The sequence below is a fragment of the Echinops telfairi genome, unplaced genomic scaffold (assembly GCF_000313985.2).
Source record: "Echinops telfairi isolate 266 unplaced genomic scaffold, ASM31398v2 ScPeMD7_3533;HRSCAF=4204_0, whole genome shotgun sequence".
Lineage (NCBI taxonomy): Eukaryota > Metazoa > Chordata > Mammalia > Afrosoricida > Tenrecidae > Echinops > Echinops telfairi.
In genome coordinates, this window is record NW_022107431.1 from 59,913,465 (window position 1) to 59,925,554 (window position 12,090).

Below are 12,090 nucleotides of genomic sequence, written 5' to 3' on the forward strand. Positions count from 1 at the left end.
AATGCGCTTTACACAATTGATGTGTGTATGGATTGGGATAACAGTTGTATGAGCCCCTAATAAAATGTTAAAAAAGAGAAGAAAAAAAAAAAAAAGCCTTAGAGGTATTTAGGGGCCCAAGAGTAAAAATGGAGAGCTATCAAAGAAGGGTAATTATTCCTATTGTGGACAACTAAGCATAATTACTGGTAAAATGGAAGAAAACTGATGTTATAGAATTCGAAGACACAATTTTTTATATAGAAGGAGGCGGCCTGTGGAGCTCAAAACCATGCTGAATACACTGCATCAGGTAAAACACACTGGCTGACACACATTGTAGGGCCTCCAATGTGAGGCTTGTTTCTGGGTATAGCTGACCTGCTGATTCAAAAAACAGCACCAGTTTCCCCTATCAGTTCTAGTTTTCGAGATATAGAATATATGCCATATCCCACTCTTTACTCTGCTTGCTCATAACAAAACAGGATACTTTAGGGTAGGGTTAGCTAGCCGGGGTAGAGGATGTGCACACTGGTTTTATTCTAAGTAGTTTGTGTTGCGCAAAATATGTAGTTCAAGTTATACTTCACATGGCGTCCTTTGATCTAAAGCTATATTTGAACAGCACGAATGACATAACTTGGAAGTCCCCAAGTATCACTTCACTTTTATTAGGAACTGAATAGCAGGAAGTTCCAATTTGTTATCTTAAAAAGGGATCAGAAATAAGAGGTACTGTACAATAAATAAAGAACCCGATAGCGCACTGGGTTATGTGTTTGACTGCTGTCCACAGGTTAGCTTTTGACCGCTTCAGAAAATCACAACAGCATTCCACTCTATCCTATAAGGTTGCTATGAGTCATAATTAATTGTATTGAGTTGGGCACAATAAATAATCAATGTTCTGAGCTTCAAGATGGGCCTGTCATAGTTCAAACTCCTTTATTAAAAGTAAAATATTCCAGTCTTTTTATAAGATGGCACCACTTCTCCAAATGTGCACAGAAACTCTGGAAAGAAAAGTCAGCATTTTTTCTTATAAGAAACGTGGAGTCACCCTCACCTCTGGAGCATTTAACAACCTATTTACCCATTGATTTGAATATATTAAAATGTGTTCCAAAATGTTTACTGCATAATTTGGAGAAAAAATTTAGATCTTAAAAATGTTCATGAACATTTCTCTGAAGTCGCACATTTTCTACATTCTAAATTGCCCTCATACCTTTCACACATGTGACCTCTCAATTCTCTTTTCTACTTTCTTGAGCTGTGTTCTGAATTTGCAGTATCCAACGTGTATATTGCACAGCCTCCAAAGAAAAAACCAAAGATAAAAACCTACTGCCATCTAATAGTGCCTATAGGGCAGACCCAAAGACCTGCCCCTTTGGATTTCCAAACCCTCACATCTTGTAAAAGCTGCAGAGTGACTTTGAACCATTGAACCTTATGATTGGCAGCTCAAGGAGTAACTAAGTGGTCACCCTGGGTCCATATACAGTTGCCCTTAGTACCTAATTCTTTTTCAAGTATTTCTTACCTTTTTTGTCTTATCTTGTAATTTGTGGGTCTGAATTCTTCTCATATTTAAAACTAGGATGATAAATTAATAAATTAGTAAAACTGAACATCTGAAAATATAGTGGACAACTCTATCTAATAACCTTGAGGTGAAAGAGGCTAACCAATGCAATTTTCTGAATCAGCACTCCAAATAGCCCCAGGAACAGACTGAAAACCCAACACACAAAGAAAAAAATTTTTGATTGGGCTGTGTGATAGTAATCCAATAACAATAACATTGTAACTTTTGTGTTATATTCTTAAAAAGTATATGTATAAAAAGGTAATATTGGGTAGGTATTCACTGTAAATACCAATCTCTTTTGAGCTGCCTATAATCTTTACTAAGGAGTATAAAGCCAGAAAAATCAACCATATTGCCATTGAGTCAAATCCAATACATAGAGATACCAGAGAGGGTTTATGAGGCTTCGTTATCAGTATGAGAGCAGACATCTCATCTTTCTCCCATAGAGTGGCTGGTGGGTTTGAACTGACAACCTTGTGGATAGCAGTCCAATGTTTACCCGAGAGAGCCACCAATGCTCCTTAGTGAAGATGATAATATTTTGTAAATAGAACAGAGCAAAATTAATAATCTTTATTTCTGTGACAATTTCCCTCCTAAATATACATATAAATAAGAATTTCTTGATTTATAAAGAACTATAATATTACTTTTTATTTCCACTGCACTGTCTTTTGGCTCCACACAAGGGAACTTAACAAAACATAATTTAAATTTTTAAATTAATATTCATATTAATGTGACTAATCCTGTGCAAATAAAAGTCAAATGCTAAAAATTGCTGAGCCAATCGAATTTATTTGTTCCTCTTTTCTTGTTGAAACTGTGGAAGGAGCTTGCTGGTTTTGGGTCGATTTACTGGAACTAGGCACCATTTCCCCAGGTGTCTCAGGGCCTTGGGAGGTTGGTGTTGGTGTTTCAGCTGGCTGCTGTTAGCCAACTGTTTGGAGGGGTTTTGTTTCACCTTTGTCCTGCTGGGGATTCCCTCCCGCCCTGGCCTATGGTTTGTGCTCCGGTCACCTTTAGGTCTCCTTAGGGACTGTTTGCAGCTGTGCATGCTGAGGTCTGGTAGTGTTGGCCCCAGTGCAGGGGAGCATATTTAGGGGATGGGTTGGGGATTGGGTGATCTGTTTCTGGCTAGGGGTACTTCCCTCAGGTGGGCAGGTGGAAGGGGGGCCGAGACTGGCGTGCAGATCCACAGCTTGGAGCACCAAGGGTGGGAAGGAGTGAGCAGGGAGAAGGGAGAATGCAGTGAGCAAGCCCCAAAGGCTTGGGTCCCTGTGCCGCAGCTGCAGAAAGTTCTGCCAGACTTGTGTCCGCCACCTGGCAGCCCTGAAGTGGTGTGGCAGGATGGGAACCTCTGCGTGTGGGCGTGCGCGTGTATTGCTGGGGGTTCCAGGGGGGTGCTGGCTGGCGGGTCTGCAAGGAGCGCAGTGACGGGGCGGGCACCTCCGGGCTGAGATCTCTGAGCGTGCGGGCAGGTCTGATTGGCGGTTTGCGTGGGGCACTAAGCCAGGACTGCAGCCTCAGCTTGGTTGCGCTGTGGCATCGTCGGGCGCGTGCCTCCCGGGAGAAGTGGGGAGGGTCTGGCCCACTGGACCGCAAGGGGTTCCTCGGGTGGGACCCGAATCTGCGGGGGTGGGGGTGGAGGGGGGGTATGCCGGCTGGAGCACCCACACGGACCGACCCCGGACACCCTGAGGCAGGGTGGGGGTTAAAGGCTGGCGATTCTGCGCAGAGCGCTGAGGCCAGCTGCTGCCTCCGCCGTGCACCTGGCTGCCCTGTGGCGCTGGTCGGTCTAGGCAGAGCGGGCGCCTGGAGCGTGGCACCAGAGGCCAAAGGGCGTCCGCACGGAGCGATGGCGATGGAAGGGAGTCCACCTCTGGGTCAGAGAGATGCTCTGAGTGGTCTTGGGAATCGACATACAGACTTGATACCCCTACTCCGCCCCCAACTCTCCCCACTCACCAATCTCCTCGGAGCTCTGGGCATTAGCTACCTATCTGGAGGCCATCTCCCCGCCTCCCCCCAGGCTCCTAGCCAATTGAATTAAATTACCAATCGAAAAGTGCCAACTATTTAACAATTATTTCCTTATGTTTTTAATATTAATAGCACCTTAAAATTCTATAAACCAACAAAAATTCTGAGCACTCCTTCAAGAGACTTAAAAACACTTGATCATCTTTGTATTCTTAAGCCTATTTACCATATACTTGTTATTCTACCTAAAGTTCATGCTAAGTTACAAGTTAGTTCCTAGTTTTTCACAAATGATGGGTCAAGGTTAGAAGATGCCAAAATATGTGCCTGGATTCTATTTATGATTGGAGAACTGATGGCTAAACTCTAAGCTACTGTTAAATATGGACACAATGCTAACAAAATACTGTGATTTTCTCACCTCCATCATCTTTTTCCGATCAATTCCTTTCTTCACTTGCTGACTCCCATGAAGAACTGGACTTCCCAGGTCTTGTTCCATTTGGCTCATTTCTAAATGCTGGTTTAATGTAGTCCCACCACTGACATTATGGATACATTTAGTCCAACTCTCCTGGGAGCATTTAGAATTCTCCACAGGCAACCCTGCTGATGTCTCATAGGTTTTCAACAGCTTTTCCACCACACCATAATTTGACCTAGGATCAGCTGACCTTGGACGGCCAGACAAATTACTTGGTCTCCAGTCATGTTCATGGAGCCTACTTCGATAACTGCTTGGATTTAGGTATTCCTGCATTTGTCTGACTTGACCCGCTGAGACTATTTTGGTTAGATCGTCAGGCACATTTTCTGTGGGCACAGGCATGTGGACACTGGTTTTCAGAATACCAGACACATGGTCATTTTCTGGTATGTTCTCTGCATGAGCCATTAAGGTGTCACAGAGCTTAGGATCTTCAGATGATTTTGAGTAGCTTTGATTTTGCGGTACTGCATGACAACTTCTATCTGTTCTAAATACAGTTCTGTTAAATTCATCAGTTTTTGCTGCTAACTTTTCATTCCTTGTGGTCCTTTCAAAGCTGCATCTGAAACTAGTCAGTGGGCTACTGCTTTGTCTCACGGGAGAGTTACAGTCATAGCTCACATAAAGATTGGGGTGAGATTTGGCAGGATGATTTGGGATCACCTTCTCAGATCCTGGCTTACTGGGAGTAGAGCAGGTTTTCTGTAACCATAATGAGGAAGGGCTATTTTTTACACCAACTCCAATGCTGCTTGACCACATGTGAAGTCCAGTATCTTCATTACACAGAGGCGTACTATCTATTTTGGCTTCTTGTGCAAAAGAAGAAAATATGAGGCCATCTTTCACAGTCTCTCCTTCCCTCAGAAGGAAATGCGGATTGCAGTTCTCCTCGCTTTGATCCTCTTGGTCAACCCAACTGCGGTCGGAACTTCCCAAGAACGCTGCCTGGGCTCCTCTTGCTTCAGCACAGGGGATCGGCTGCAGGTTTCTAGAGGTGCTTCTTGGAGGAGGGACAGGTGGAATTGCATTTCTTTGCAAATCAGTTGTGCCATGTCCGCATTTCCCCCTAGAATTGCCCTGGAGCAAATCTGTATAGTTCAGCTTCTTTCTATTTTTCTGCTTATCTTTTCCTACATCTACTGGAGGAATGCCATTGCTAAGGATCTGGTCCCCAGGAGGCTTACTAATTACATTTGGCATGATCTGGAGAGAAGAATCAGACTTCATCCTAAAATATAAAACATGGCAAATCAGTGATAACTTTACTTAGCATGTGTTCTCCAGAGTCACTGTTGCTTAAGCAATGGATTTCTGCTCCAGGAAAAGGAGTCACAACTTCCACAAACCTAATTTCAAAATAACCTTTCTATTCAATGACTTCAAGTCCCTTTTACTATGTAATAAAGACCACTTTTCCTTGTTGTATTTAACGCCCTATTTACTCTGACCCAAGCTATTTTTGAAACCTCAATTTTTCCATTCCTAAATCTTCACCTACACTCAGACCAGAACAGATGAGGGGGCTTCAAAAAGTTCCAAATGGAATTAAAACTATTTTTCCAGGAACTTTTTGAAGCTCCTTGGTGTAGTGTCTTGGGCTTTTACTATTGGCATTACTGTTTCTATAGATTTTATCTTGCCATTCCTTGCCTAGGATGCACACTTACCTTTGCTCTGCTTTTTGAATTACCATCCATTATGTAAGGTGAACTCAGAATTTGAAATATTTTAAGTAGTGTGATACATCTGAATAAAAGCCCAGTGAGAAGTGAGTAGCTGCAAAGAGAGTCTTCTGCCTAGTAAGAATCTGATGCATGCATCCAGAACATACAGGCAAGGCTGTGCTCCTGCAGAAGCTACACATAGACCAAGAAGCAGTCATTCAAAAAGAACAAGAGGATAGGGAATGGTTTAAAACCAGGGAGGTGTGCATCAGAATTTTATCCTTTCACCACACTTACTCAATCTGTATGCTGAGCAAGTAGTGTGAGAAGCTGGATTATACAAAGAACACAGTATCAGGATTGGAAGGCTCATTAACAATCTGTGATATGTAGATAACACAACCTTGCTTGCTGAAAGGAAGAGGACTTAAGAACTTACTGATGGAGATCACAGACTACATCCTTCACTAGATCGCACCACAACGTAAAGGAAGCAAACATACTCACAATTAAACCAATAACCAAACTGCAAACTCATGGCTAATATCACGTCATAGTGACACTCTATGACCCAGTAGAACTGTAACTCTTTACAAAATAGAGCACCTCATCTCTCCCCCATGGAGTGTTGGTGATTTCGAACTGCTGACCTTGTGGCATAAACCACTATGCCACTAGGGCTCCTGGACCAACATCAAGATACATGGAGAAAAGATTAAACATACCAAGGATTCACTCTACTTGAATCACCATTGGCACCAGTAGAAGCAGCAGTCAAGAAATCAAACATATTGCATTCGGAAAATCTGTTGCGAAATACCTCTTTACGGAATTATAAAGCTATCACTCGGAAGACTAAGGTGGTCCTGACCCAAGGCATGGTGTGTTCAATTGCCTCATACATATTTGAAAGCTGAACAATGGATTAGGAAGAATAATTAAACCCTTAAATTGTGGCAGTGCTAAAGAACATTACATATATCATGCACTGTGAGAAGAACAAACAAATTTGGATTTTGGAAGTACAGCCAGGATTTGGGAATTGGTTCAATCAGGATTTTGGAAAAAGTACAGGGAGTATGGTGAGAATTCGTGTCACGAACTTTGGACATTTTCTCATGAGGAACCAACCCCTGGAAAAGGACATGCTTGGTGGAGGGTCAGGGAAGAAGAGGCAGACTCTCAACGAAATGGACCGATCCAGAGACTACAATAATGGGCTCGAACAGGGAGATTGTGAGGACGGCACAGCACCAGACAGCGATTCACTTTGCAGCACTTAAGAGTCTCTATGAGTTGGCACTGCCTTGAAGGTACCTAATAAAAAGAAACAAAGTACACGGAAAGACCGATAAGTGTGACTACTCAAGGGACAATGAGTACCTTGGTGTAGATGCGTTATCAAGCAGAATGGGGAGGTAGATGGGAGTTAAGAGTGAAACATTAGGTCACTGTTAAATTGGAATGTCTCTGAATTACATACTTGGGATTTTGAACTTTTTCTTAAAGGTCATGAAAGAGCCTTAAGAGTTTGTTTAAGGGATGATTCTAGAAGGACATTGACAAGTCTTTTCTGAGTTACTGAAATAAAAATCTATAAATAGCCACGATGTGAATTCAAAAATAACTACGCATGTTGATTTATTTGTATCACTCCAACTTATACAATATTATGAGATAGTTTACAATAAAGTGGAGGTAGATAAATGATACTAACAGAGAATAGCAGCAAATATTTAAATGGGCAAGAACAGGGTAAAAGTATAACTAAATCATGGTTGGCTATGAACATCTATTGTAATGAAGAACAAAAAGTATCACAGCTTCCTAATAGCCAAAAAAAAAAAAAAGAAAAGGAAAAAACATCATCATATCTTCCATAGTGAATCAATACGAACTCTATCTAACATGGTATTGTTAAATCTGGCATAGTTTACATTGTGTTTAACTCTATTAGCCCAGTTACATGCACTTCAACTGGGTAGATACTGGAAATGAAAAACAACCACATTAGAAGGACACTTGTTAACTTCTTGTGGGAATCTGGGGTGGAGGAGTGGTGGGGGGAGGGTGTTTACCTTAACTGAACACCAAAAGAGTAAAGTTATTATTAATAATCAAGTTGGAAGGCTTGTGGTAGGGAATTAGTAAACAAAGAAATAAATCATTAGATTTTCTATTAACCATTCACGGTAACAGAGTTTTATAATTCATATAGCATTTACAGAGTATATGTCAGAGGCAGTTTCGATTTATTAACTAAAAACACTATTCTTGAGTGTCCAACATAAAGTTATCATAGAGTTGTATCAGCCTACCTTCTGTGGTGACCCCGTTTTTGGATTTCTTCTTGAAAGCTGCACAATTCTTCACTCACTTTGGCAAGCTCTTCAAGGGCCTGTATGCACATAAGCAATAGCATGTTAGGATTCTGAACGATAAATATTTCTTCAGAAACAGCTCTGGGCCAGGATGAGGCTACTTACTGTGCTGAGGGCGCCGGAGCAGCTCGTGCCCTCCTCCTCAGAGGTCCTCAGGGCAGGGCAGGCTTCACCTTCCTTTTGCTTGTCTGAAGCTGTAATCCCTACTTCTGACATTTTTCTTGCTTTTTGTTCCTTATACATGTATTCTCCTCCAGTGAGGAAGCTCTGTTCTGGTTTATTTTTTCTTTCCAGACCAAGTTTGTGGTTCATCCCTATAAATTCAAGTTCGTTTGGAAACAAGTCTACCACTTTGTCTTGAAGGACCTTCTCACAATCCAGATCAATGGGCTTAGTTCGTTCGTTCAAGTGGCTTTTCCTCCGAAGCTTTACTTCTTGGCAAAGCTAGAAAGAACATAAAAACGAAACTGTACTTTGGGTACTAAGCATACAGTTTTGAGTGCTCTTTGCTCTGGGTAGGAGTTCACTTAAACTAAACCAGATGCCATGGAGTTGACTCCAATCCACGGTGGGCAGAGCTGTGCACCACAGGGCTCTCAGTGGCTGACCCGGCCCATCTTTGGAGGAACCGCTGGGTCAATTCAAGCCCCTCTCCAGAGGGGGTTAACTGCTAATACCACCTAGCGACTATCAAAAATCAATTACATTAAGTCGACTCAGACTTGTGGCAAACCCATGAGTGTCATACAGCTGTGCTCCCTCGGGTTCTTCATGGCCGATTTTTATGAAATAGATTTCCCGACCTTTTTCCCAAGGTGGCATGGGTCTTCTCAGCCCTATCAGCCGCTGCAGCATTAAACTATTCGCAACACCATATGCTTATGTTTCTAAACAGCATCTCTAAAATCTGGTGAGTTGGAATACCTTTGATAAACCTTAAAAGACTTTTAGTGGTACCTTTCTGACCACAAATCAACTCTCAAAAGTCAAACAGACCCGGACCTACCTATAAACAGCCCTGGAGGTGCTGTTGGCTATGTATCTGATTCAAGTGTCTTAAAAATGACAGCATCTATATGAAAAATCACCCAGTTTAAAATACGCTTAATGCCTGATCATCAGACTAAGATCCAAGACCAGAGATGGAGTCTACAAAGTTTTCAGTGTAATTATCTGAATGCAGCAAATTTAACCAGACAGAAGGTACATGCTATCATATAGACAAATCCTGTCTCACTTGACTTTTCCGCTGCGCTTCTAGGATTGTGGGCGACTGTGAGGAACGAAGCTTCCCGGAGGGTCAGGAGTTGCTCCGGATGGCATTTTATCCTCCCAGAATAAATGTTGTGATTCCAACCTTTCAGGTTAGCAGCCAAGCACTTGAACCATTGCATGTGCACCAGCTATCCCTGTGTAGACCTCGGTATCCATCCATCCATCGTCACGGGAAAGGAAAGCTCTAGGTCAGTGGTTTTCGCCCTTCCTGATGCCACCACCCTTTCATACAGCTCCTCAGGCTCTGGTGGCCCCCAACCGTAACATTATTTTTGTTGCTATTTCATAACTCTAATTTTGTTACTGTTATGAATCATAATGCAAATATCTGATATGCAGGATGTATTTTCACTGTTACAAATTTAACATAATTAAAGCATAGTGATTAATCACAAAAACAACATGTAATTATATATCGTGAACTATTTATTTCTAATGACAAATAAATGAAATTTTGTCTTGAGGCATGGTGTATGGGTAACAATCTTCACACGGGGTACTCATATGTGGGTGGATCTGCATGTGGGTGAACCCCCGCCTGGAGACGGATAGAGGAGCAATGTGTCTCGGTTCCTAAGACCATCGAAAATACGTGTTTTCCGACAGTCTTAGGTGACCCCTGTGAAAGGGTCCATTGACCCCAAAAGGGGTCACGGCCCACAGGTTAAGAACTGCTGATCTATATTCTAATGACCAGTTGCCATTTCACTCATACACAGTCCCTTTTGAATTTTCCCCCAGGCCCTGGTGTTTTAAAATACATGCAAACCACAGAGCTTGTTTTTGATGTAAAGGTTCTCAGCCATGAGATTTTAAGTTGATACATGTGGGGATGGCATTTCAAATTCTTAATTTCCATTTAAGGCAATTAAAGAAAGAGAGGTCTTAAGATACCTCCAGCTAAGGTGATGACCTTTGGTCTAGTAAATAGTACTGAGATATGCATCTATTAGGTTGAACTAAAAACAAATAAAAGATTTCTAATTTTAATTCTGAGCTGGACATTTGCAATACATTCAAAACAAATCAGCTTGTACCTGTTCTATCTTCTTCTGCATAATCTTCCATTGACTTTCCCACTCCTTCCTCTCGCTATCAAACTGGTCCAGCAGCTCCATCTTTTCCTTGTGCCAGTCAGCCGCTGTGCTCTCCCACTGCTTCTGGAGGTCCATGGCAGCTGCGTGTGTGGCAGTGAGGCGGTGTTTCTGCTCGTCTCTTGCTTCGCTTAGTGCTTTCTTGGAAGCTTGGAGTTGATTTACTTGAAGCAGTCTCACTTGCCTTTAAAATAAAGCCTAAAGCAAATATAACAAGAGAGAGTTCCAAACCCATGTGCTTTCTGGAAACATTTTATCCTTTTGTCAAGAGTCGTTGACATAAACAAATTCTAAGAAATTTGGACTCAAAAGAAAAGGTGATACCGATCTGCTTGAGAACAAGAAACAAACACACACGTAAAAAGGATTGCGGAGTTTTTTTTCTTCTCTCCTTTCTGAGGCCAGACAGCAAAATTATAGTGGACAAGAGGGTTAAATGCATGTGTGGGATATATGTGTTCCTTTAATTATCACTTCATCTAAAGATAGTTTTCAATGAATATCTACGAGCGGAAGCATCAGATTTTATGGTCACATCTGCACGACTGGGAGAGATTCTGCTGCAACGGAATCATTCTTCCAGTTCTAATGAAACCCGAGTGTCTGTGACTTAATGTCCTGAGTCAGTCTGAACTACAGACCCAATTCTATATTCACAGACCAAGCCATGCTAACTATGGTAACTGGAATCGATGACGCCAACATCGCCAGTCACTCTGGGGCTGATGTATCACTAAATTATGGGAACCGTTTTCATTATTTTATTTCAGTGAATAAAATCTGAAAACATTTAAAAAAAACAGCCTGTGAGTCATATGTTAAATTTTATTCGTGTTCTCTGTTCCTTCTCACAGAAGATGTAACATACCCAGTTTAGGCTATTCGAACTCAGAACCCCCCCCCCCCAAAAAAAAAATCAGTTCACAAAGGAAAGCCTTGATTACATTAAATAGCAAGCACCCTGGTGGCGTAGAGGATTACACATGGGCTACTAGCTGCGAGGTGAGCGGCTCCAGCCCAACTAACGGATCCACAGGAGAAAGATGAGGCTTTCTGCTCCTGGAACAATTGACAGCCAGTGGGGAGTTCCACTCTACTCCACAGGGTGGTTATCAGTAAGAACTGACCTGATGGCCATGAGGGTTGTTTGTTTGGGATAAAGTCATTCGATTTCTAACATTCAGAGTTTTTATCTTTAGAGGTTAAAGATGCAGCTTACAATATCAATCTGTTACTGTCATAAATTAACTAAGATTTCTGTGTTTCAGTTTACTTCCAGCAACACAGGGAATATTCACAGGATTGTTAGAAAGAGCAAATGCCATGATGAATGCAAGTAGTTTGTGAAATCTAATCTGTCCCCAACTTTGGCATCAGAAATCATCTTCTTCTTTGAATTTAAAATAAGTTGTCATTAATAAAGTCATACACTTTTTTTTAAATGGGTAGAAAACGTATGTTTCAAATGTTTGAATCTTCATCTGAGAAAAGCATGTCCTCAAGGAACAAGAAACCATGTCATTGTCAAGGTGGGTGAGTGCAGAGTGGAGACTCAGAGTCCATTGGTAGGCAACTGAACACCCCCTTGCTGAGGGGTTGTGGGGAGGAGACGAGCCAATCA

General features: G+C 41.9%; 1 protein-coding gene across 3 annotated transcripts in view; it reads right to left on the reverse strand.

The window, feature by feature from the left end:
- KIAA0408 (KIAA0408 ortholog) overlaps positions 1 to 12,090 on the reverse strand; it is a 44,118-nt gene that overhangs the window by 5,067 nt on the left and 26,961 nt on the right. Inside the window, exons 2-6 of one of the 3 annotated variants that reach the window (XM_045294439.1) lie at positions 10,413 to 10,667; positions 8,206 to 8,544; positions 8,038 to 8,117; positions 3,984 to 5,283; positions 1,543 to 1,581 (exon numbers count right to left, since the gene is read on the reverse strand). In XM_045294439.1, coding sequence (XP_045150374.1) covers positions 1,576 to 1,581; positions 3,984 to 5,283; positions 8,038 to 8,117; positions 8,206 to 8,544; positions 10,413 to 10,547 — 1,860 coding nt within the window. In that variant the 5' untranslated portion in view covers positions 10,548 to 10,667 and the 3' untranslated portion in view covers positions 1,543 to 1,575. Of the gene's footprint in view, positions 1 to 1,542; positions 1,582 to 3,983; positions 5,284 to 8,037; positions 8,118 to 8,205; positions 8,545 to 10,412; positions 10,668 to 12,090 lie in introns of those variants that run through there. The other 2 variants (XM_004702059.3, XM_045294438.1) reach the window with 2 other exon arrangements.